Source organism: Lytechinus variegatus, chromosome 11 (genome assembly GCF_018143015.1).
Source record: "Lytechinus variegatus isolate NC3 chromosome 11, Lvar_3.0, whole genome shotgun sequence".
NCBI classification, from domain to species: Eukaryota; Metazoa; Echinodermata; class Echinoidea; order Temnopleuroida; family Toxopneustidae; genus Lytechinus; species Lytechinus variegatus.
The window spans coordinates 18,115,583-18,141,577 of record NC_054750.1 but is presented as its reverse complement, the minus strand read 5'-3'; the positions used below and the strand labels follow the sequence as shown (position 1 = coordinate 18,141,577).

Genomic DNA, 25,995 nt, shown 5'->3' with positions numbered 1-25,995 from the left:
CGTCACAAATCAAATTGAAATTCGAATAACTTTTTAATTATTTGATGAATTTTTCTCAAACCTTCGGCAATATTTTTTTATAATTTTTTCTGCTATTTTTACAATAAACTTTTTGTCAGGGTGAACTTCCCCTTTAATTCATGTCAGCTGTCTAGGTTTTAATGCAAAAGTGATGCATCCAAAGTGGATGATATTGCACCCCAAAAATGTTCAGATTTAAACTTCTGAAATCCTGGAATTTGATTGAGACTCCCCAGATTTTTTTTCATTGATAAGTTGTGCATCAGAGCTTAGCCCTTCATTTGGTCACATTTTTGCAAATATCCTGCCTTTGGTCTACAAGACTCTAAAAATTATATGTGTATGGTAAGAAATCATGAGTGATGTAATATTTTCTGCATGACAATAGTTGGATTAAATCATGTTGCAAAAGCATTATTTCTTCTGTCCTGATTTGTCATTTTTAATATGTGTATGCAACAAATTGCAAATTACACTTGTAAGTAACAAGTTTGAAATTACATGGACAAACTTGTGACATCTAAATTATCTTATGATGTCACAACTCGTGTTTGATTTCATGATTTTATGATGTCATGTCGAATATGTCATGTCCAATAATATCTTTGGATTTTCCACACAACTCTAGATAAAACATTTGATTATTTTGACCTGGGGTAACTTTTTACAAAAAAAAATGATTTTTTGGCTGAGCATTGTCACACCAGGTCTTAAGAAGTTTAAAATAATAGCATTTTGTTGGAGCATACAATGTACATGTAAAAAATGTCATTTAACATCTACATGCGAGTTTTTTGCAATTTGATCTGGAGCCTATTACAAAAAGTTGAATCAAACTTATCTTTGAAAATTTAAATCATCTTGATTTTCAACAAATCAGAAAACATCTCAGGGACTTGAACTTAATTTCTTGAGATATGTTTGCAACAGGGTCAAGTGCACCAATTCATGGAGATTTCATTTATTGAGAAAGTCTGGGGCCTGTATCATAAATCTGCAATTACAGTTCAAAGCTACTTATAATAAATGATGCAATATTTCGGCTACTGGGCTAAAAAAAATTGCTTCAATAAATTTTGAAGCAATTTTTTCTCCTGGTTGTTCACATCAAAGCTGCATAGTCTCCATGCATGTTGACTGGCCAGTCAGCAACAATACAGACAATAGTTAAATACGTGATAATTTTGACAACCTGCCGGAAAGGTCTACAACTTCACCCTTACCAGACATTCAGAAAAAACAACCAAATTTGGGACTCGGTCACTTTTTTTGACACTCACATACATGTATTCTCTTTCATTTGGGGTTGGATATCCATTAGTAAAAAAATTCCAGTCTCTTTTACTAGTAATTACCACCACCACTTTCCATTCTCTCTCTCTCTCTCTTTCTCTCTGATATCAAAACATAAATCAATCACATACAAAACAATAATGTATACTTATCACAATATCACTTGGTGTTTTATTACAAAATAACACAATATATACAATATCTCTTATATACAATAATAGGCACCATAATATACAAATGATGAAAATGCAGGTGTATTGACCGTGTGCTGCTATGTCGTCATATGCTTTGTCAGAAGCAGTGCAAAGCTTCAGACATAGGCAGACAATACACTCATTTCAGGAAATTTCACACAAAATGTACAGTTATAAACATCGGGTAAGTCTGGGGTATGACTTGAACTCCAGAGAGACGCCCGTTAATTGGGCATAGTAAAATTCTTTTGTAAAAATACAAAATTAAATCTGAGTAAAAATTTAAACATGCTATACATGTATTCATAAAGCTATAAACATAACAATCAATGATTTATAAGCATCAAAGCTTGACATTAAAAAAGTTACATAACGAGGCAAGATAGAAAAATACTTGTCTCAAAACTGTCGAGTAAAAATAGCTTGCAGCAATATATATAAAATTGGGTTCATAAATTATTCAAAGAATATGAGTAAAATCTTTCAGAACCCAGTTGTACATACCAATCCAATTTGGGGGCAGTACCATACATAAAATGGAAATAAAATAGACACCTGTCAGTACAATAGAGACACTTAGGCACTTGTCTGGGATTAGTGGCACTTAATACATATATTTTAAAGGGAATGTCTTCTTATCAATGGATTAAAAAGTATTATAAAGTGAATACAGACTTGGCTGGATTTCTTTAGTTAATCCTCTTGCAATGAATATGATTTGAAATGTTTTTTAATAATTTTTTATACTCTTAGAGCAATATTTTCATGCTTACTTTTATTCAACACATTCAATTACAGAGACTGGATTAATAAGAAGGAAAAAGAAAAATATATATTCATGTTAACACCCCCCTCCCTCCCCCCCAAAAAAAAAAATAAATATAAATATAATTATAAAGGTCTTCATTTGGGCACATTTGGCAGTTATTTTCATGACAATTTTTTATTAAGGCAGAAATGTCTCAATGATTTTAATCACACACTAGTTTAAAAATTGGCTTCAAAATATTGCTACATGAAAGGACACACACGTTTTAAATCAAGAAAGGTTCATCTGTTGTACATGTATTTCATTTAGAACAGGTAATTCAGGCACTCTTCAAAAGAGTATAAAAATATTTAAGTACTTCTGAGTCATTATCTTATTATCAGCATCTATGGCTGATAAATGGGCTTTTTATCAAGCCAAAAATAATTAATGATAATAAAAATATCAAAAATGATGTTAAAAGGGAAGGATGAACCCTTATTTCCTGTAACCTGAAACACTTGCAATTCTTTAAGTATATGACTTGAATTCATCTGTGCACAGAATTGCACTAAAAATTCAAGTATTATAAACATGACTATCTTTACTATAGTCACTGAAGTGGTTAAAAGAAATAATTGTGTATAAAAATATATCATTTTCCGTTACTTGCACCGAACTAGTAGCATCCATGGTGCCATTTGATTCACGCATCGCATCACATCTCAACAGTTCGAACACAAGGATATAATTCTTTTGGACCATAGAACTTTGTTTGACTGAAATTTACTTAGAAGAGGTATGATTTGCATAATCTGGTTTGAAAACTGCCTTGATTTGGGCAAATATTCAACTTTTGGGGGGAACATCAAACTTAGAAACCTTTGCCAATGGCTATCTTGTATCCTAATGTATTCAAGAAACGAGAAGTTAATTTCTAAGATCTCCAAAGCTGAATATAAGCCTGAAGTATCTTTCATACTTTGGGTATTCCCATATAAGAATACATAATCTCCACGATTTTACTTCAGGGACTGAGGCCGTCTTGGGTGCTGTCCTTGTTTGTTTTTATAGAGAAATGAAAATCCATAGATACAGGATCCACAGGTCTTAAAGAAAAAAAGTTTCTCCATCTCTATGAATGCAGGATACTTTGGAAGTTCCATGATACCCAGCAAAGCGGATGATGTGGCCTCTGAGCAACAAAGAGCAATATCAGCAAGGGTGAGACAAAGACCCTCAAACTGAATGAACATCGAACTCCAGACTGCAAGAATCTCATCTATTGATCTGAGTAAAGGCTGCATGCTTCAAAAGCTCCATGATGCCAGGTCGAGCTTTTGGTGCAGCTTCAAGGCAACGAAGAGCGATATCACGGAGGGCCGGAGACAATGATTCTGGGATTGGAGGAGGTCCATTGGCACTTGCAATCTGAAAGAAAAGAGATGGAAATTTAATGAATGTCAACTGAAAAGCTCACACATGTGTACAAGGAAAGTGACAACACAAGTCTCATTCGTTTCATATCATTTATTTTCATTTCTTACAGATCTTAGCTCTTATATGAATACCCCAAAAACATCAATTTAAAAGAAAAAATAAATCAATTTCTCTTACTTTCTTTGCTTAAATCACAGGGCTACATTCAATAAAACACACTTTAGGAAAGCAAAAAATAAACATAATTTCTTTTGTGGGGGCAACTTGGAAACCCACCTGTAGTGTTCAGAGATTTCAATGAGCCATGCGCAGAAATAATATTTGATGGTGCCTCATATTTCAATTACATTTTCAAGTTGGGGGGGGGGGGTTATTGCTGCCCTCAGCCCCCAGTTATTTTACACTACAAGTCTAGGACATCAGACAGGTAATAGTACTTCTGGTATTCACACACTGCTATTTCTCTATACTTTTATGCTTGATATCTGAAAAAAATACCATTCTGCTCCTCCCATTCTATGTAATCACAATCAACACACCCAAACCTAACTGGCCTGTCTCGGCTCAAAAAAAGGATGGAGAAAATAGAAGGCATACCTTGAATAGAAGTTGATAATGGTTGGATATCGCTGCATCGTTCCATGGTGGTTTAGTCGTACACATCTCGATGATACAGCACCCGACGCTCCAGATATCACAGCTTCGACCATACGGCTCCCCTCTCAATACCTAGCCAAAAAACACAACATAATACTTGTTATTAGTCCACCTTTACCTAAACAAATTCATACTTATTTATTTCTGCCAACTTGACTGCATGCATGCCACTTTACGGTAATAATAATAACAAATAAGGCATTTAAAAATGCTATACATAGTACACTATATCATTTCATTTACACTGTAGATCATAAACACTACATCTATGCTGGATACCAGTAAGTTTTCAACAGTTTATCAATATTCATATATGAAGGACATACTCTACTTCACTTTCTACTTGGAATCATATTATTACTAAAACATTGAATAAAAAAATCCTACTGGGTACCTTTTCACCTCAACTAGGCAAAAAGCAGTCAATTTTAATAAATTTCTTGATGAAGTTAATTAAAACCTGGAGAAGAATTCAAACTCATATAAGCAAGAAAATCCATAATTGTTTCATTATCGTTCAGTTTGAAGACAAAAGAATGAAATAATCACCTCGGGAGCCATGAAGGAGATGGTGCCTAGGAATTGACCTTTGAATTCATCAGTGCGTGTAATGTCGGCATTCATCTTGGCTGCAGTGCCCAGGTCTGCTATCCTCAGGTGGTGGCCGGTGCTATCCATTAGCAAGTTGGCCCCTGAACCAGAATAAAGGATAAATGATATGTCAATAAGAAGATATGTTCTGTGTTATCAGGCCCTCAGCAGCCTATCTACACTGTTGTTTGTGTATGTGTGAACAGGTATGGTGATCATACTATCTTTGTTTTTACAATCACTGATTGACTAATTCAATATCTTCATTCATTGGTATGATTTAATCAAATGCACATGACAAATGTTAACGAAAATTCAATATTCAAAATTTAAACTGCACAAAATGTGAATTACAAAATTTAAACATAAAAAATGTTAATTAGGAATACACAGTATATAAATTACTATATGAAGCTTCATAAAGTTTATTAGGTATATTTTCCACATTCATTCATAAAAGATGTCAATGACATGACTACAGTAAAGAATCAAAAAACATTAGAATTCAAAGCATAGCATGTTAACGTGGAGCATTGTGGCCCAGTGGATTAGTCTTGGGACTTTGAAACAGAGGGTCATGGGTTCGAATCCCAGCCATGGCGTGATTTCCTTCAGCAAGAAACTGATCCACAATGTGCTGCACTCAACCCAGGTGAGGAAAATGGGTACCGGTAGGAAGTAATTCCTTAAAAAGCTGTGTGCGCTATGAACGCCTAGCTTAGCCGGGTAATATAGGAGCGCCTTGAGCACCTAACAAGGTGGATATGTGCGCAATATAAATACCCTATATCCTTATTATTGTTAATTACAAAATATGGCACTCACCTTTGAGGTCACGATGGATGACCTTGTTGTCATGGAGATACGCCAGTCCGAGACAAACCTGATGTATGTACTTCACGGTCACGGCATTACTGAAGGCACCAAAGTCCCTAAGTAGTGTGGACACTGCTCCACCCGGCATCCATTCCACAAAGACGTTGAAGTGACCGTCGTGCTGTGTCGCCCCCATGAGGCGAACAATGTGAGGGTGGTCAAAGGTCGCCATGAGCTTGATCTCTTTGATGATCTCCTCCATAGTCTCTTCCTGATCCTCGGCGTTGTTCCGACAGAATGAGATCTGGGAGGAAAGGAGAAAGATATCAGCAAAGAGGGCAGTTAGAACAGGTTTGATGCTAATAGAAAGAATACAAAAAGAATAAGAGAGTTGGGATGAATGTGACTGCTAAGAACTGATAACAGGCAATTCAATACAATCATCAACATTTTTGGCACATCCACCCCCATTTTCTCCATTTATACTTCGCTGACTGCTCAAGCCATAATTTGACAGAATTCCAAGGAAATAAACATTGGCAGGGAGGAACAGGTTCTTGGGTTACATAGATTGGTAATTCCATAAAGTAATCAACCCCTGTTTCCTTCAATCTTACTTCCTTTCATTGAATGCTTCAGCCATAATTGGAAAGCATTCCAAAACAAAGCATGAAAAGTAGTCCCTAAATTGGATTTTGGTCTTTGTACCTACCTGTTTTACAGCCATTAATGTTCCTGTCTTGACGTCCCTCGCCATGTAGCATGATGAGAAGGCACCGGTACCCAAGATAGCGCCCTTCGTCCAGTTGACAGACTCCATGTATTGCTTTGATCTTGGACTAACCACACCATCAGTCTCCTCTGACGAGTTCTACACATGAGGAAATAAAAAAATATGATTTTTAAATACCCAGGATAGCCAAGCCTTGCACAACATGTTACGCTTCTCCATTCTCATACATTTTGTGCTTGACAAGGTAGAAGATCCCGTTTTTTTAAAGTCTTTCATATGACTAAGCCAGGGATCAAACCCCCTGACCTCCTGTTCATGAAGAAGGCACTCAACCACAGAGCCATCACTAAATCAGTGCACTTGGGTATTCTGCTAGATTTCACTATTCCACAATATTTTACTTGCTTGAACTGCATGTACATCAACACTTTCTGATTCTAATCTAAGAAATGATAAAGACAACGATCGACATCAAATGAAAAGGCTTTCCTGAAAAATTGTGGCTCATTGGGACAACTTGAATTAAGTGTGTAATACACCACATAATGTGGACTAACTCTACACATACTAAAATTCACTCCATGTCTAGAGAGTTTCATGACATTCCTAAACAGCATTTAATTTTGCAAATATATTTACGTTTCACCTTTCTCCTTTTCATATTCCTGGCTTCGCTCTTTAAGATACCATATATCAAGTTCTCTTCAAATAACTTTTGTAGAATTGCGAGAAAATTTTCATTTACCTTATGATCAATCTTGATGATGACGTCTCCAGCCTTCTCGGTCCTGAGACCCGGGACACAAGGTAGTGCACCTTGAGTATGCATGGATGCTTCCATGGCAATGGCTAAAGCCTCAGCTTCTTCTGCCTCAACCTCATCCTTGCAGTTCTTGGAGCCAACACCCGGCAGCGGGAAGCTGAATGCGGCCATTCTCTTCTTCGGTGACGAGGCCACTTCGGACTTGAAGGAGATGGGGTTATCGCACGGTGTGGTCGGAGAAGCCGATATGTCAGAGAGGTCGCTGACGGTTGATGGTTCACTGCTGGGAGTTCTATTTTGAAAGCAATCTCTTGCATTGTCTTGTAGCGAAGGTCTCGATGGGGTCCTTGCATTTTCATCTCTTCTTGAGGATCCATCGGTGTTTTCTGTGGCACAAGGTACATTCTGGGATCGCATCCCGTTCTGTCTCCTGTCTCTCTCATCATCAACCATCCCTCCTTCATCATCACCATGCACAGCAGCATCTTCTCTCTCCCTCGCTGCATCCTGTGCACCTTCATACTCGTCAAGGATCTTCTGGAGGCGGCGCATCATCCTGCTTCCAACCTCCCGCGATTCCAACGTCCTCATCATGTCGCAAATCCTGGCAAACCCTGAGGCATCCGCTACCAAGATCTTCGCCACTATGACCGATATCTTCTTGGCGATCTTGCACATCCTAGAATGGCTGCTATTGAGGTAGGAGGAGACACAGGTCGCTATGGAGACCAAACACTCGATCTTGCTGTCCTTCTCCACTTCAGAACCATTGTCAGTGATGACAAAGCGCTCCGGGAAGTCGGAGAAGACTCTCTCTAGAACACAGAGACATCCTAAAATGTGCTTTGATGATTCACTCACAGTGATCTGGATGTCACTGATGAGACACGACAGGATATAATCCAGACTGCCAAGTCCTATACAATCTGTTGTGTCAAATAAAAAATTACAAGTAAGTTTGTATCTTTGAAAAACATACAAATCTTTAAATCAATACATTGTTTTCAGATGATTTGATAGTTGATATGAGCCAGTGAAGCAGCATGGCAATATTTATTAAGGCAAAAATTAGAATCTTTCTAATGAAATTATGTTACAGGTAATAAGTTATAACCTAGAGCTCATTTACCATTTACTTCTATTCTGGTAAAAAAAATCCTTCTTAAAAGCTATCGAAATACAATCAATCTCCAATATATTTGCAAACAGAGGGACAATGCCATTCCTAAACTATATGCAGTAAACCTAAATAAAAGTCCATTCAGTCTAACATCACCGCAATTCTTACAATCTGTACAAAAGTACAAAAGTGCAACTTACTTGAGCAAGAGAGTTCTTTGCTGACTGCAAGCTCTCCAGAATCTCCTCTGGCAAGTTCAAACATGGCCGACACCGATAACTGAGCTGTGCGTCTGTTGGGGAAAGCAGTCAGAAGCGAATAAGAATTAGTCCATAAATACAGGTGAATCTAATCTTTTGGGACCACAGAAATTCAGCCGAAAATTCAACATAGTTAATGTAAATACTGACTTAGCCAATTATTTGACTTTAACATGGCATGTTAATTTAAGCAGACTCTACTCTATAGTGAATATACATTTGTATGGTATCTTGTAATAGACAAATCTATGAAATATCAGTTCAAATTTTCAAAGACATATTTCATCTTTCTCTGAGCAGACTATATTTCAATTGAAGTACATTTCTCCGTTTTAACTTCAATCGAAAGTATCTTACCTGTTGCCATCTGCACTTTTGACCAAGATGGCAGACATGACAGGCTGTAACCACAATCTCAGCTGGGCTTGCTGCTCCTCGGTACTACAGTGTGAACACATCAAGAGTGTTCGTAGTACTCGCTGTGTGAAATAAAATAGGGGTAAAACATCAGTCGAAGATGATCAATATTTTAACAAACACATCATTGAGAAACTTCTCTGTATACCAAGCCAAGTTTACATAACATAGGGTGAATATATTCAAAGATGTTGCTGTGTTCACTTAATGTTATTAAAGTTCAGAGACAAGAAAATGCTACTAATGTGGACACATCACTCATTTATACAAACAAGGGGTGTTTCACAAAGATTTAAGTCTCGCTATTAATCACACCTAAATTCCCAGTTACGTGTAGTAGTACTTCATGGTATTTGGTAGATCATACTCGCAAGATGTGCGCTACTGAATATCCAGAAATTTCATTGAAGTGAATAACATGTGCACATTTGCTCTTAAGTATGACTTTGTTTTATCTCTACGAAACAACTACCCCCTCCTCCCCAGATTAGAGGATGGAGTTAAAGATGATTACTGGTTCTTACTCACCAATGCTGCCACATACACTTTGTAGACTGGATCAGAGCACGCCATGGCCACCATATCAAAGCCAGACTCCATGGTGATCACATCTCCTTGGAAACACTGTTCACACATCTCAACGTCGTGGGGTTCGTTCCCTCTGCTGTCCCGGTCGTCTTTCAGCTTGGACGACAGCTGCTGGCTCAGGGAGTGGAGGGTGTTCTCACGGATTCCCCAGTCGCGGGAGAACATGCCCTCGACAAGGCTGTCATCAAACGCCTGGAAATAATGATGGTGTAAAAGGGGTTATCTCAAATTCAGAAATACAATTTTTAATTCAATTCTTGAATAAAAAGATAACTGGAGAATACAAATTGCCATCTAATGGTGATTTCCATGGATTCTTGATTTTGATTGGCTGGTGAGTATTATAACTATGGTAGTTACCACTCGATGACAAAATTACTAAAATGGTTATGCAATGACCCTTGATTTTCATCATCAATGGGTGATTTCAAGTATGGTGTTGACCTTTTAGTGTTGGTGTTAGGTCAATTTTTACACAATTATAAAACCAAACGTAAAATGAAGATGGTCCCGAAAAGTCACGCACCCTTTGTTGGGATGTTAACAATGTGATCTTGATCAGTTTTACAAACTTTGAATAAGTTTTGGAGCTAAGGGAAGCAATAAAATATTCAACACCAACATTGACACCAAGACAAACACCGAACTTGAAATAACCCAAACTTCGATAACTACCTCTTTCCATCTCTCTTTCTTCTGTTGGTAAGTCTGAAGTCTACTGCTTTCCAAGACACCTGCCTCCTCTTCTACCGGTCCCTGCTCTGCGGAGGAATGGGCGGTGGATGGCGCCCCCGCTTCCTGGTCTTCGCGGGTGCAATCGGCCCAGACGGCTCGGCAGAGGGGGCAAACCATAGTCTCCTGCTGCCTCTGACACTCTCCTTCCCCTAGAGAAAAAAAAGTCACAACATATTGAGAGGTGATGAGGGTAATTACACGATCCAGGGGAGCATTTCATGAAACTGTTGTTATAAGCTATTAAAATCCTTGCATCTGATTGGCTCAGAGCGAATTTGTCAGAGGAAATGACTGGCTTTTTGTTTGATGAAACACACCCAAGGACATTTTCTTTTCAGACAATAGCTACTAAGGAAAATCTGTAAATTAGCAAAATATTCTATCCATGTGACGTATCTCTTACACCCCCCCCCCTCCAAAAAAAGGTGGGATATTCTTGAGGAAGGAATGGTTACTTGGTACGAGATTGCCAGGCATTCTCTGTTATCATATATGAGGACAGAATGTGATTTGGATGTGAGAGAAAAATGATTTGCAGAATATGCAAAACCCCTAATTTTAGCAATCTCACCAGACACATGAAAAATCGGAAAGGACTTCCACATCATTTCTCATCAACATATGGTGAAGAGAGAGGAGGAAAAGGGCAATGTGGTAGGATATGTTGGTGAGGTACTTACATACTGCAACACAGTGGTGGTGTAGCTTGTTGTGGCAACCGTTCTTGCATTCCACCAGACTCTCCCCCTCCACCATATCCAACAGGCAAATAGGACACAGGTCTTCATCTTCCCTGTAAGGTCAAAGGTCAAACCTAAATCATTAAAAACCGCACCACTCGCATCTTTTTTTGCAAAGCATTTGCCTACATTTGCTACTCTCTACCCAGGTGAAGTAAGAGGACACCCGGTGGGAAGGAATTCATTGACCCTCGAGAGCTAGATCCTGGTAGCCATGTAAACAAAGAAGATAGTATGCCATGTTTAAAACAGTTGTATTAATCACTATATAAATGTTGCATGTTATCATCATCACCATACATGTTTGTCATGAATTAAATAAATGAAGTTCAAGTTCAAGTTTATTTAAACCAATCAAAACGAGAGACATATTACATAGTTTAACAAGAAATGAGAAAACATGATAGGTTTGGGACCACATAGAAGCAGAGCTTGTGAGAGGGGCCCCTTATCAAAATATGCTCTGCAATCAATTGCTAGACTTGGTGTTACAGGGCCCAAGTCACCTCTCTAAGTTCTTTACCTTTGGTCGCTGCTGCCTGTAGATGGGCACGGAGAACTTGGTCTGGGAAGATGAGAGGTAGATGGACTTTGGGATGACCTCCGTGACCTTTGGCTTGATTGGCTCGGCGACTGCTTTAATTTCTTCTTCTTCATGGCTTCGTATTTTGCAAATAACAATTCAACCTGAGGACACATAAATTAAAGAAATGATTTCTCAACAAAAATACAGGTATTAAATTCCAATCCTCAATACCAATTAAATGGAATCACAAAAATAATAACAGAAAATATGGACAAAGATTCAAAAATGATGCTTACCTCATAATTTTTTAGGGTCCTGTTCCACAATAAATTGTCATCTTCAGCCACTTTGAAAACTCGCAGCATCACAAACAGCAGGTGAACACAGAAGGGCCCTTTTCCACAGTTGCAATTCTGAGAGGGATAAAGAAATTTTTCAAATTGGTTGACAAAACACTAGAATGTCTCATATCTGCCTGTATTCTGGAATAATTATCTTTATTAATTCTGGATCTGACCTTGCAGTGCAAATGTCCCTTTACCAGGATAGCTTTTCCCCAAGGTAAAAATATATTGGTCTATATGAATATAAATACGACTAAAAATGAACATATTTTGTCATTTTGAAATGGGAATTTCAAATATATTTGGGAAGAATATGCATATTTCAAAATGTACATCTACCTTACATATAGCTTTAATTTCATTATAATTGGACAAGACTGACACTGAATCACAGCCTTCAATGTCAAGCATAGAAATAACATTTGTTGACTTAAATGTTCACGTCAACACTCCTATTATGACAATACATTAATCACACAAACCATTACTTATTACTCTAAATTAGAGTGAAAAGGGACTTGGTACAGTAATCCATGACGCACAGGAAAGCAAAAGGAAGAAATGCTCCAAATTTCATATCTGCGACAAAGAAAATGACTAGTCCGCAGTAGGTGTTTGCACTGCGTCACCTGTGTACGCAGCGACTCTAAATTGCACTAAATTGCCCTTGAGGCTCAACCGGGCCTGCGAGAAAAGCAGCACACAAAATTAATTAAAGCTGATGTGTATCACGCCCAGTGCGATATGGAATTAATAACAAAATTGATCTGATTATAATCCTGACTGACCTCCACAGGGACTGTAATCAATGTGGGAAGCCATAGAGCTGCTTCCCTGCCCTAAAAAAGAGGGCTTTTTATTCATTTTTATTAAAATCATGGGATGAGAAGCCATAGAGTCACTTTATCATCCTAAAAAAGATGCGTTTCATTTCTCATTATTGTTATTAAAATTGTGGTAGCACCTAGAAGCCATAAAGTCAACTTTAACATCCTTAAATAGATTTTTTTTGTTATTTCTGCTTTTTACAATTCCTAGAATCGTGAGACTTAGAACTTTAGAAGCCATACAGTCATTAGAATATTTTTTTAAAATTTCCTCTCATTTCTGCCTCTATATAAACTGTGGAACTTAGCAAAAATTTGCAACATGATGTAAATGTCAAAATCTGCTTTGCCTTGCCAAAACTGGCAAATTTACAACTTTCATAGAGATATATTTTCAAATTCTATGTTAAGGAACAAAAATAGAAAAAAACATGGCTGTTGCCAATTTGAGGATTGATATCTGATCAATTAAGGCTTCAAATTCATGAAATGAATTAAAAACTAATAAGTTACATACCTGTGAGCCGATTGTGACCTTGTATTTGTGATCTGGTGAATCTCCACCGATGAGGAATGAGTTAGGACCGTTCTGAGTGAGAAGGAATAACCTCGCATGGAGCGCCCTCTCTACACGTTTCTTCAGAACACCAACTGCGAGTGTGAATAAGCAGTCGTTGTTTGGTGATGGCGCCCTCCTGTGGCCACTTGTAGGAGAGCCTGGTCGAGAACCCTTGAATGAAAAAAATAATATGTTTTAATTAATCTGATTAAAATCAGACAAGTTTTTGCTATGATACTCTCAATCAATCTTGTATCATATATATGTTAAAAAATTAATCTTTGAAAAGACAAGTTTCGACATTGTCTTGGATTCTAGTGTAATTTCAAAATGATTATTTTTCTTACGAAAAAAATGAAAAAAAGCTGCATCTTCTCTTATATTCATCTGTGACAAGAGAAGCCATCATGGGAGATAATCCAGGAAATCATGCAAAAATGAAGAACATAATGAGAGATAAGAAAACTAAAATAAATAAAGCAAAGAGAAAATGATACAGATTAGAAAAATAACGAATACAGACAACTATTAAACCATTTTTTAAAGAAAATGCAAAGTGCAACAGACATTCTTCAAACAAAGAATATCAAGTAAAAAGAAACCACGAACTTACCGAGGGAGAAACATATCCCCTGTGTCTTGGAAGTCTGGGTGAAGTAGGAGAAGCAACTCTGTTTACAACCTGCAGCGAATTGATCATCTCAAATTACTACAATGAACAGGGTTGGGTCTATTAGTCTCCTCTTTCACTTTCCATCTCTCACTCCATATCTCTTCTCTCTGTCATTCTATAGATGCTCCCACTTCCACCCCCCCCCCCTTAATCCATCACCACATCCCTTTCCCTCCTCCCTTGTCCTTCAATCCCCTTCACCTTGTTCCTCCCCCCCCCCCCCCCCATTCTACTCCCCATTCTTTCTTCTTCCTCCCCATCCTCCTTCTCCCATACTTTCTCCTCTTCACCCCTCATTCTACCTCTTCTCCCATTTCTCTTCTTCCCTCTCCCCCTACTCCTTCTCTTCCCTTTCACTTTCTCACTCCCTATCCTCTCTCTCCATCTCAACTCCCTCCCTCCCTTACCAATCCATCTTCTTCCCCTCCATCCTCCTTCTCTCCCTCTTCCTCCCTTCATCTCCCCTCTTTCCCCATCCTCCTCCTTTACCTGTTTTGTGAATGGTGACTTCTTACTATGTGATGATGGTGACTGTGATCACCTTTCCCCTCTGCCTGCCCCCTCTCCCCCCCCCCCTTATTCCATCCTTCCTCCCTCCCCCTCCCTTCATCTCCCCTCTTTTCCCATCCTCCTCCTTTACCTGTTTTGTGAATGGTGACTTCTTACTATGTGATGATGGTGACTGTGATCACCTTTCCCCTCTGCCTGCCCCCTCTCCCCCCCCCCCCTTATTCCATCCTTCCTCCCTCCCCCTCCCTTCATCTCCCCTCTTTCCCCATCCTCCTCCTTTACCTGTTTTGTGAATGGTGACTTCTTACTATGTGATGATGGTGACTGTGATCACCTTTCCCCTCTGCCTGCCCCCTCTCCTCCCCCCCCCCCTTATCCCATCCATCCTTCCTCCCTCCCCCTCCCTTCATCTACACTGTACCTCTTTCCTGTTCCTCCTTTACCTGTTTTGTGAATGGTGACTCCTTGCCATGTGATGATGGTGACTATGATCACCTTTCCCCTCTGCCCCCCCCCTACTCCTTCTCTCCCCCCACCTTATCCCATCCGCTCCACCCTTCCACCCCCTACCTCATCCCCTCCTCCCCATCTTCCTCCTTTACCTGTTTTGTGAATGGTGACTCCTTGCTATGTGATGACGGTGACTGTGATCTCTGAGGTAGCAATGACCTTGGTCTCCTTGTTGATGACGATGATACGGGTGGTGGTGGTGGGGTTGAAGAGGCTGATGAAGACCCTTCTACTGGTGATGGTGATGAAAGTGGTCTTGCAACCTGTTGATTCAAGAAGGAAATGTTTCGAATGTAATACCTGTCTGCATTTTTCTGCAGATGTACACGTATTTCATTTTCTTTGCTTAAAACCAAATTAACAAAATTCAAAAGAAAATGACATATTTTTTCACTCTTGTATACATGTACATTATGAAGCAAAGCATATATTGCGCACTTTCTTTTTTATATTTTCAGACCTTTTAATGCTAGGATACAATACATTATTCAAACCGAGTACTGTATTATGCTACGCAAAATTCCTTTTCAAACTTATATCGCAAAATATTTTTTGGAAATGTTATCAACTATCATTCATTATCATAAAATTTCAAAGATTTCATAATCCTTTCCGATGTTTATGATTTTAAACATGGTACAGTATAATAACTAAATATTATAACAAAATTAATAATAACCAATTAAAAATAAACAACGCATATAATTTTCAATATATTGCATAAACGCGAAGTGAATACTGTTTAATTTAAAAGAATAGCCTCAAATGAGTCAGGACACAAAATTATTTGACTAATTAGTTTTGCTACGGAAGCAAATCTTTACGAACAGTCATTTATGTCATATATATTATAAAAAAACAGTTATGCTACACAATTATCTCATTATTTCCTTCTTTCCAGCTGCAGTCAGTAGAAACAGGACATGCATCATTTCCTAGTCTTTATCTCACAATGTATAGAACACCTCTCTCTGATGATTTAAGCCTTCGATCTCTGACGTAACAGAGCACCTGCTCACTAAAATTTATCCTTATCCCTTTTCCTCTAAAATAATAGTTACATATTTTGTTTCGTTTTACTTTGATTTTCACAATCAATTTCAGTTTTCTGTATCACAGGACCTACATAATCCAATTTCCTTTTGCTGCTCTGACAACCTGTGTTTTCCAACCAATCAAATGCTACCATACAGCTACATTACAGGACACTTGATTCCTTACAGCATGCAAATTTTATTTGAAATTTTAGGGGCCATATTTTCATATCAGGGCAATTTTTTTTTATCTTCTATTCACTTCAAGGGCAACTCTTTATTATACTTTGATATTATTATTAAGTTATAAATGCAAACATCGATTCTGCCAAATGTAACACGCTCTGCAGCCGCTTTTAACCAAACTTGCAGCTCACTGTAGTATATCAATGCGATCGGAACGGCATAACGAAAAATATGTGATGCTTTGGAGCAGATTTCTTTCTACTTTTTTCTTGATAAGAAGAAAATGCTATGCTTTGGAGCGGCTTTCTATGTTCTTTTTCTCAATAAGACAAAAATGCTATGCCTTGGAACGGAAATTTGAGTGTAAAAATGGGGGTCCCCTCCGTGGCACATACCCACTATGCATTACATGTATATAAACTAATTCCCCCCCCCCCGGCCATGATCACCCTAATGTATCTCCTAGGCTGATTCCTTAGAATCCTTACCATTGGTCCTTTCATCCTTGGTGTATCACCTCCCTCTCTCCGCACCCCTGGTTTGGCCCTAAGCTTCTCTCTGATTGCATTCTTCTCCAGGGGGTCGTCAAGTTTTGACATTCGCCTCATCTCTTTATCTGACGATGATCTGCAAATTGACAACAGAAAGTGAACATGAAGGTCAAAAATAAATTTGCTCTATTATCAGAGGGAAGAAAAAAATTCATTCCATTACAAAGAAAATTTTCATCATTATGAAAACAAAATTGTTGTCTAATAATGGGCCAAGCCCAAGCACATACATAAAAACGTGCTAGTACTCTTGCTTTTATCATTTGATTGAATTTTTTTCTCAATATTTACATTTTGGGGTGTGTGATCAATGGATTGGGGAGGTCCCTACATACAGCAAAAAGTAATTGTTGTAGTAACTTTTACCAAACATAACAAAGATACTGTACAGCCCCTTATTCGAGCATTTCTTTTAAATGAAAGGACTACATGTACCCTGTCAAAATAAACACAAAATATAATCAAATAATTCTGTAGAAACGGGTTGTTAATTCAATTTTTTTTTTAAACTACATGTGTATCTTATAGAATATAATATTCATTTAAAGAATAGTCATTGACTCATCTGAGCTTAATAAAACTGAGAAAATAAGATAAAAACAAGGCATTCAGCGAAAGGTTTAGAATTATAGGCGTTGACGAATAAGTCATACTTCATGCCTGAAAACTGCGAGTTACACATCTTTCTCGATCAAGCAAACAGCAATCAGCTACTGAAGAGTTCCATGCATATCATACAGATATGATCAAGAAATATGTATGCCTCAGCCAAGGTCTAAAAATAGATTCTCTGGTCGCTATGACTACCAGTAAACTCCTATCAAATCAACAAACCGCTTTGTGTGTACAGTAATAGTAGTCTTCATTGTATATGCCAATGAGACTCTTTGGGCAGCTTGACTTATGGAAATTTGTCCCTCATTCTTATGTACGGGTACTTGATTTAACAATTTTTCCATGATTATAGTGTAGTGGAAATTACATGCACTTTTATTGGAAAAAAATATGCAAACTGTAATAATACATGTACATTCATGATTCATTACTACATGGCTTGTAAAAGTGACTGCATTTCGGGTATTAGGGTCTGATTTCAAACACTAGCAATATTTTGATCGCGTGCCGATCGGTAACAATAGAGACATCTGGCATTGAGTTGTTTGAATTGGAGTGCTAAAGGTATTAATGACGTAGACATCACACACCGCAAGCGACTAACAGGGAGGCAATACGAGTTGTTTTGATTAATTTTCTAGAAAACCCCCAGGAGGAAAGTGTCTTTGTATTATTATTACAGGGGGAGTTTGCTCTTTTCATGCCCCCTTTACACAAATCTGCAAAGGTTATGCTTGATATCAACTTGTTTTGTCCATTAAAATCCCAATTTTCAAGGACAATTTGTTCACAAACATGCTTGAAATAAATGAAATTTATCTTTAAGCCAATATGATAAATATTTGCATCATTGCTTCAACTGCAGGCCTGTAGTCTGTACATACTACATGTATGCGTATCTAAAAAAATTAATAAAATTTTAGGTCAGATATTAAAGTAAGGCAAAGGTGTACCAACATTAGTGGCAACCTCACATTGTATGAAAGTACATGTGCAATGAATTAGTCTACTTATTTCTGTTTTCTGTAGTGACTCTTTCATGTAGGCAAAAGGCAGCTACTTGTAGTATATGTACAATAATAACTAAGAAAATTAAATAGGTTTGAACACTACTTGACAATAAAATAAAAAGCATAAGTGATTTGTACCTTAGTGTATAATGTAGATCTACAGTACATTTACAGTTGAGGCAAGAAGTTCACCCAGGAAATTGAAAGAAAAGTTGACACTTGCCAAACATCATAAAATTTACTACAGTACCAGTCACCATTCTTTGAATCACTATTGGTAGTGTATATCTTATAAAATATTTGTGCTATCATGACAAACTTGATATCAAACAAATGAGTACATGTACAATGTATGTCATGCCCCTTCATCACATTGCTTTGTTGTCAGGAGCTAAAAAATATTTAGGTGTCATTTTTCCAAAAAAATCTTCATATTTTAGACAAATTAAAAATAAAACTTGACAAAAACATTTGTACCTGTTACTTCTCAAGTTCACAAACATTTCAAATTACACTTTTTTGTTCAGTGGTGACATATCATGATTGAAAATGTAATATAAATCATAGATCTATTTGACATCTATATGAAATGGTGTATGAAAATATACATGTAATAACAATAGAATACATTTGGCATGATCCATGAATATTACTTTTTTATCTTCAAAGAAAAATCCACCTGAAATATACTTTAATCCCAATGGCATCCAAATTACAGTGTATGTGAAAGAGCTTTAGGTCTTATGCTCTTTCATTTGATACCAAATGGTAGTTTGGCAAGCGAACAAATTTCACTGAATTCCATGGGTGTATGTAAACTTTTGGCCTCAACTGTAGTATGTACATTGTAGATAACATCTCTGCTGAAACTTTGAAAACAAAGGGAACCCTTTACTTCATTCAAATGCAGTAGACCTACTGGACTGCACAACAATACAATTACTCATAATGAAAGTACTTTACCATCGATGAGGGATAACATACCCTGCCCCAATGTTATGATGAGTCATGCTACTTGGCATTCATGTGTGGATAATCAATCAGTCTATCTTAACTAATCGGGTATCATTTATGCACTAATGACTTTCATGCATGTTACAGTAAGTACCATGGTAATACAGTGTACCTACATGCAAATACTGACTTTCAAATGTTTCTCATTCTGCCAGTAAGACGATATACACTGTACATAGTCTTGATGTACATGTGTATTCGTCTATTAAAATCATCTACTTACATGTACAAGTAAATACATGTAGGGGAAGGCGGGGTAAGTTGAGCATAGGGGCAAGTTGAGCCACCAGCCGAGTCAGACATTGTGGTGGTGTCATGTATTGATGACCCATAGCATACATGTAACCCCTAACCCCACCATATTGTTTTCAACTCTGAAACAAAAAGTATTTTTTTAGAGGGAAAAATATGAATTTCAGCCAAAAAAGTAAAAAAGAGTGTGAAATAGATAAGTGCTTTATAAACACACACGTCTTTAAATATAATAAAGACATGATAACAACATTATTAGTCCAGGTATGGATCTTCATTCTTGTCATAGTCTTTTATATGATGGATGCATAATAAATGTGTGGATACAAAATTATCGCACTAAGTTCGGACTGGGGTAAGTTGAGCCAAACAGCATGGGGCAAGTTGAGCCATGGTAATTCCTATGGTAATGTGTCTTAAAAAACAAACAAACCATAAAAGTCGATTGAAATGCTGACTGAAAGGAGCAAATTTACATGACTGCTCTTTTCCTTTTAAAGGATGTTAGTATTTATAGAGAATTAGCAAGTGAAAAGACTTTAAACAAAAAATTGACATGCTGGTTCTCCCCTCATACATTTTGTACATAATTTTTGTGGCTCAACTTACCCCAGAAGGTGGCTCAAACTTACCCCATATATGGGGCAAGTTGAGCCATTTGACATCGTTTTTTTCAAAGGTCACGATGACTTTCAGTGTGGGGATAGAAAGTTATATATAGGTGGAAAATATTTCAGAAGAATTAAATTTCAAGGCAAGGTACTTATTTCGACAAGATTATTAATCATATCAATTCTAACATGCAAAAAGCAAAAACTGTCACAACTTAACCCGACTTCCCCTACAGTTTATGATCCTAAAGTTATCTTCAAAATCCACAATCTACATGTAGACCTACTTTAATATTGATACTACAACAATGCAATCTCAATTGGCTCCCATGCAATTGCAATCACTATTACATGTACATGTACAAAGATGCAGGTCTATCAAAATTCTACATGTAGTACATGTACACAACCAACAAACACTGTTTAGTTAGGCCTAAACTATTCTCTAATAATCCAAGAATTATACTAAGTTCAACTCTAACTTAAACCAAATATCCAATTGCACAGTAACTTACCAACAATGAAATAAGAATAAATCCAAATTTATGGTTCCTCAAGTGCAAATTACAATGATTTTCACATAGAAAAAGTTCATTTGCCTTCCGTAAAGTACTACTAATACATTAGTACACCAACTGATCCAACACAACTGACACTTTTCCTGTGTGTAAGCTAGCCTTGGCCTAAACTGTATTCATTACAGTACATGTACGTCACAAAATGGTATGTCATCAGCTGTTATGAATAGCCCAAGTGTACTGATCTAAAACTCAACCGCAAATTATCCTGTCGAGGTACCGTAATAACTCAAATGAGTTGTACCACAGATGTGGATTTAGGCCTACAAAATCACTCGAGCATGGGAGTTTCACCTGACAGTAGCAGGATTGTGGGTGTCATTGAATGTACTTTGGTCTCAGCCGTTGAGGAATGACACATCACCGTTTTGTTTACCTTGTGTGCAGGAATTTTAAGTTACAAGTAGGAAAATGCATCTTTTGAATAGTCAAATAATTAGTTGTAAAACACCTGAGTTGAACTTGAACAGGCAGGGATATAGTATCTTCTAAAGCAAGCAAACTGTGAATGATTATTATAAAAATTTGAATTCTTTTGGGATGATCAGTGGATGGCAAACAAAGTTTTCTCTCTCTCTCTCCCTGTTCTAATTTTTGTACAAGTTGAGCCTAGTATGTAGCCTATTGGCCTATTTACATTTTCTTGGCCCATTAGATTTAATATTTTGAATGAGTTAAAGAGGAAATTCACCTTGATACATGTATGCATGTTCATTTGAAGAAAAAAAAGAAATTGTTAATGTTGGTAATACTGTAGTTTGACAAAAATCCAACAGAGAGAAATAGAATATAGATTTTAATATTTTCACATTTGTTACTTTTGAAAATGGCCATGTGTCATGAGGTTGCCCACCAAAAAAGGGTGATGCTGTTTACATATTTTGGTTAATTTCTTGAGTTAATATTCATTGGTATTTTAAAAACCAAATGTGCTATGTCAACCAATTTAGTATCATTTTGAAGCTGAATTCATTGGCTAAAATTCAAGAAGGTTCATGGCTAGGATAAACAGAACTTGAGTTACAGTACATGTACATGTACACACATCTGTAATGACAGAGCACTACGGGTGGTGCCAAAAGCAGTGCAACCTGTACAAAGTCAATGGGGATTCTCAATATTTTGTGCTACATGTACATTATTTTGGGTAAAACTTTACTTCCAATTCTAACAACAAATCTGGTATCATATTAAAGCTAGAGCATTCTTTTTTTTTTACTGTTTAATACTTGATTGAAAAATAAGTTTGGCAGCGTCATTGTCATAAAAAAAACAAGGTAAAAACATTGAAATGTAAAAGAAATAGAAATATTGTCGAAATTGTTCACTTTTCACAACAAATCTTCCATATTGGCACAAATTTTCTTCAGTTATTTTTAATTAAAATGTAGTTTTTGTGTAAAAACCAGAAAATGTTATTTCTACTACATGTATTCTGTAATAGCTAATCTGTAGGATGAAAGTTTTGTTACAGATCTTAAGGTCAAATTGTCAGAGATATTCAGACTAATATGTGAAGAATCTTCAAGCTAATATTTTATACATTAAATCAGGGGGGCATTTCATCAACATTTTCGTCTGACAAGTTGTCAGATCTGACATCTTTCCTTGATTCTGATTGGCTGAGAAGCACTGTTACTATGGTAACTGTCGGATAAAACAGGACTTGTCGGATAAAACGTCCGACAAGTCCTTTCATGAAACGCTCCCCAGATGAACAAAACAGATATACCCACCATGTAATGGTAATGCAGGCAAAATAGCACACACAATACATAGGCCTACATTTCTTTATTTATTTTGTTTGGTTGTTGTTGATTTTGAAGTAATTTCTTGACCATAAACCTAATAAAATTAAACATTGTTAAAAAGATCTGACTCTTTACTGTTCAGAAATATGATGATATTGGTCATAGGGGGTCTGATACAAAGTATTATAATCACAATTACATGTATGAGGTTAAAATAATGATTAATCTTTTTCTATTCAACACAATATGACACTTATGCCTGACATAAAATGCTAATTCTGAGTGCTTATTTGGATTCATTGAGCAAAATCCTTTCAGAAAATATAGGATAGGAAATAGAGACTTTCAAGTTTAAGGAGATGCAATAGCAAAAATCACCATGTAAAAGTAGGCGACCTTATGACACATGACCAAATAAGAAAACAGTCTAATGAAAGTTAAAAGAATTTTTCACACAAAGAATATCACAAGCCAAAGAGGGGCAAATTTGTACAATGAACATGTACAGTACTGTAATAATCAAATAATATATTTGAAAACTAAAAGTATCACCAGATACAACTGCCAAGAAAACAAAAAGGCCCAGACAATCTTTCTACTTCAATAGAAACAGTTTTATCATTGTTGTTGGGCTGAATGGGAAAAAAGGAGTACTTAATTCAGAGAGATTAACAAACATAGGTGACCTGTTTATCTAGACCATATCTTCAATGAACTCAATACAAGGAGCATTTGCATAACAAATACTCTTGTCAGAAACTTGATAGTGAGCTGATATAAATTGGTGATTTAAAGACTTGTTTACAAGATCAGTATCACAAGAAATGCTTGTGATCGTTTAAAGCCCATTGTTGAACAGAAGACAAACTGCCCCATATTAGAGTATAGGCCTACTGTATGGCCACGCTTTAACTCCCTTTTTTAGGGAAAGTGGATAAGGTGTTACATGTATGCTCTGACCTACATGTGCACAACACTGTCACACTTTAATAAAACCGTTAACAAACAAGCAAAAAACTTTAAAGGTAAATGCTAGTTTTGGTAACGATATCAAAATAAGTTCGTACAGAATCCAATGAAATGACCACCAAAGTGTCTGTATAAATAAAACGCATGTGCCAAAGGATTCTGGAAGAATTTGTGTAATTGCTGAGAAATCAGCAGATAAGCACAGGATTCGGGAAGAGCGTCGGGCCCGACGCTCTAAGCAATAATTATACATTGTCCCACGTGCGCTTATCTGTGTTGGGGATCTTCGGTGTGAACATTTTTCAGCGTAGATTTCAAGATTTCACAACGTTCAGTTAATGTAACTGTACCAGATCTAGATCCTCGATGATATACTGACAATTAAGCTTTGTTTTACAGACTTTCTCATGAAATCAGTGTTTACTGCAACTACTGGAATTTCTCTTTAAAGCACTTTTTCTGATTGGGTCTGACCTTTACAAGGTTTATCAGTCTATCTGAACATTATGGGGTTACCATGGTTACAATGTATATCATGCTTCAATAGAATTTGATCAATTAATCCTCTTGAGGAGTTGAGAACACTAGACAGCAGCCGTCTGTTTCGAGGAGTTTTTTAACATTTTCAATTTTTGAAATGTCTCTCGTATTTGGTGAGTGAAGCCAACAGAGTTCAGCGGAACAACAAACATAACAGAGACCAAAGCTTTTGGTCTAGATAACACATGCTTTGTTGAGGGGGCAGGGCATCTTTGGGTCCAAACAAAACAATACATAATAATTAAACCAATGACTTCAGTTCAACTTCCCCCAAGTACAAAGAAATAAATGAAAGTTTATCCTGATATTTTCAGCCCACTTCATGACTGAGAGCTCTTAGTCTTTGGAATTATACTCTTCAGCTAGCCTATATTGTATGCCTAACGTTTAATACACTTGTAAATAAAACCTTACATTAATAAAACCTACATGTACCTTCAAGTTAATACATGTATTTGATTAAGATTTTCATTGAAGCATATTTTACAAATTATTGTTGTTATAAAAATTGTAGAATAAAGTGTATAAATTTCTTAGTTCATAAATTATATTATAATAATGGTGAATTTCCTTTATTGTAAACTGTGTTACGTGCAAATACTGGTAATGACTGTCCAGAGATCTACAGTAAAACATTATTTATTAACAATCATTTATTGATAAATAATATAAGAAATATCAAGTTTATTAAATGAAAAAAAAATTAGGCTTACCCATTTTGTTTAGGCTCAACTGAAGTAGAGTTTCCCGGGAGATGTTTGGCGACAGAGCCCCCATCATCAGTCGGTGATTTCTGAGAACCCGAGCTTCCACTCCTCCTCCTGTTGCGAGAACGTGATCGCTCCCCCGACCTTCGGCGAGACTTGCGAATGGCCCCCGATCCAGAACTTGAGCCTTCCCGTTCTCGCGTACTTTCAGATCCAGATTCGCCACGTTTTGATCGCGACTTGTGAGGTCTTTGTTCTCCCGTTTTTTCCATGGTATAAATCCAATTTTGAGGAACAGTTCAAGATGAGAAAAGAAAAAATCTTACAGCAGATTGTATTGTACCATTACCCAGTCTTTACTGTATCCAAATTTACTTCGAAAAATCGATCGGAGATGAACGTTAATAAAGTAAAAAAAAAAAAAAACAATCCGGAGAAACCACCTGTACCTGTCCAACTCAAGTCAGATTTCTTAATCCTTTTCTAGTTTTCGCGCTGAAAATTCACGTGGTTTCATGACCCCGCCAGCACAATAACAATATACTCAGTCAGACTTTGCATTGTTCAAACTAAATTTCTGCATCAATCGTTTTGTGGTGAGAATATTACCAAGGAGTTTACCCAGTAACAAAGTCCAAAACTCTGGTGTCGCCTACGCATAAAGTCAGTGGGCCAGCACCGCAGTGGAGATGCTACCAGCGGGAATGTTCCCCATAACAATAGCAGCGTGTATATGACATCATCGGAGTATTTTTGTTGGTGGAAAACTCCAAATTGAGCAAAGGGGTGGTAAGTGCGCACCCCAATGAAAGCCAATCTGGGAGGGGTGCCGCGGTGACTCATGGCAAAATTACAATAATCAATAATTCAATAAATATTTTAGCAAACAGCTCGAAGACTATTGCCGACTATTTTGCATGAATGGTTAATGTGGATAGAGAAGATGTGATACACGCCCGATACATATGGGCTAACAAAGATGAAGGTTTAGTAAAATGAAGAAAGAAAGACAATAAAAATTTCACAATAGAAACATGCATACGTTGGAAATGAGATGGAACTGATTATGCCAAACACTCGGGGCGGCAGGATATTTCGGTAGAGAATCTTGG

General features: G+C 37.0%; 1 protein-coding gene across 3 annotated transcripts; it reads right to left on the bottom strand.

Annotated features, from left to right (window-relative positions):
- Nucleotides 1–1,459: 1,459 nt before the first annotated feature.
- LOC121423592 (mitogen-activated protein kinase kinase kinase 1-like) lies at nt 1,460–25,618 on the bottom strand. 3 transcript variants are annotated; one of them, XM_041618964.1, is made up of 18 exons: nt 24,890–25,618; nt 16,774–16,912; nt 15,158–15,328; nt 13,986–14,054; nt 13,331–13,543; nt 11,939–12,055; nt 11,640–11,803; nt 11,057–11,169; nt 10,317–10,525; nt 9,582–9,833; nt 8,994–9,115; nt 8,577–8,668; nt 7,239–8,182; nt 6,473–6,631; nt 5,770–6,064; nt 4,903–5,045; nt 4,294–4,425; nt 1,460–3,687 (listed from the first exon to the last, which is right to left on the bottom strand). In XM_041618964.1, exons 1-18 carry the CDS (start codon nt 25,153–25,155, stop codon nt 3,535–3,537), a joined length of 3,753 nt encoding a protein of 1,250 aa, XP_041474898.1. In that variant the 5' UTR covers nt 25,156–25,618; the 3' UTR covers nt 1,460–3,534. The 3 variants fall into 3 exon arrangements, with proteins under 3 accessions (XP_041474898.1, XP_041474901.1, XP_041474899.1); XM_041618967.1 differs by lacking the exon at nt 24,890–25,618 and adding an exon at nt 20,854–21,122; XM_041618965.1 differs by lacking the exon at nt 24,890–25,618 and adding an exon at nt 17,490–17,688.
- Between the last annotated feature and the right edge of the window lie 377 nt (nt 25,619–25,995).

What these genes read in the sequence shown, in the direction of transcription:
- LOC121423592 (XM_041618964.1), bottom strand. Translation starts at nt 25,155, where the DNA reads ATGGAAAAAACGGGAGAACAAAGACCTCACAAGTCGCGATCAAAACGT. An exon ending in AGGTCACAATCGGCTCACAG is followed by an intron (nt 12,056 to 13,330) that starts GTATGTAACTTA and finishes TATCCCTCTCAG; the next exon opens with AATTGCAACTGTGGAAAAGG. An exon ending in CCACCACTGTGTTGCAGTAT is followed by an intron (nt 10,526 to 11,056) that starts GTAAGTACCTCA and finishes TTTTTTCTCTAG; the next exon opens with GGGAAGGAGAGTGTCAGAGG.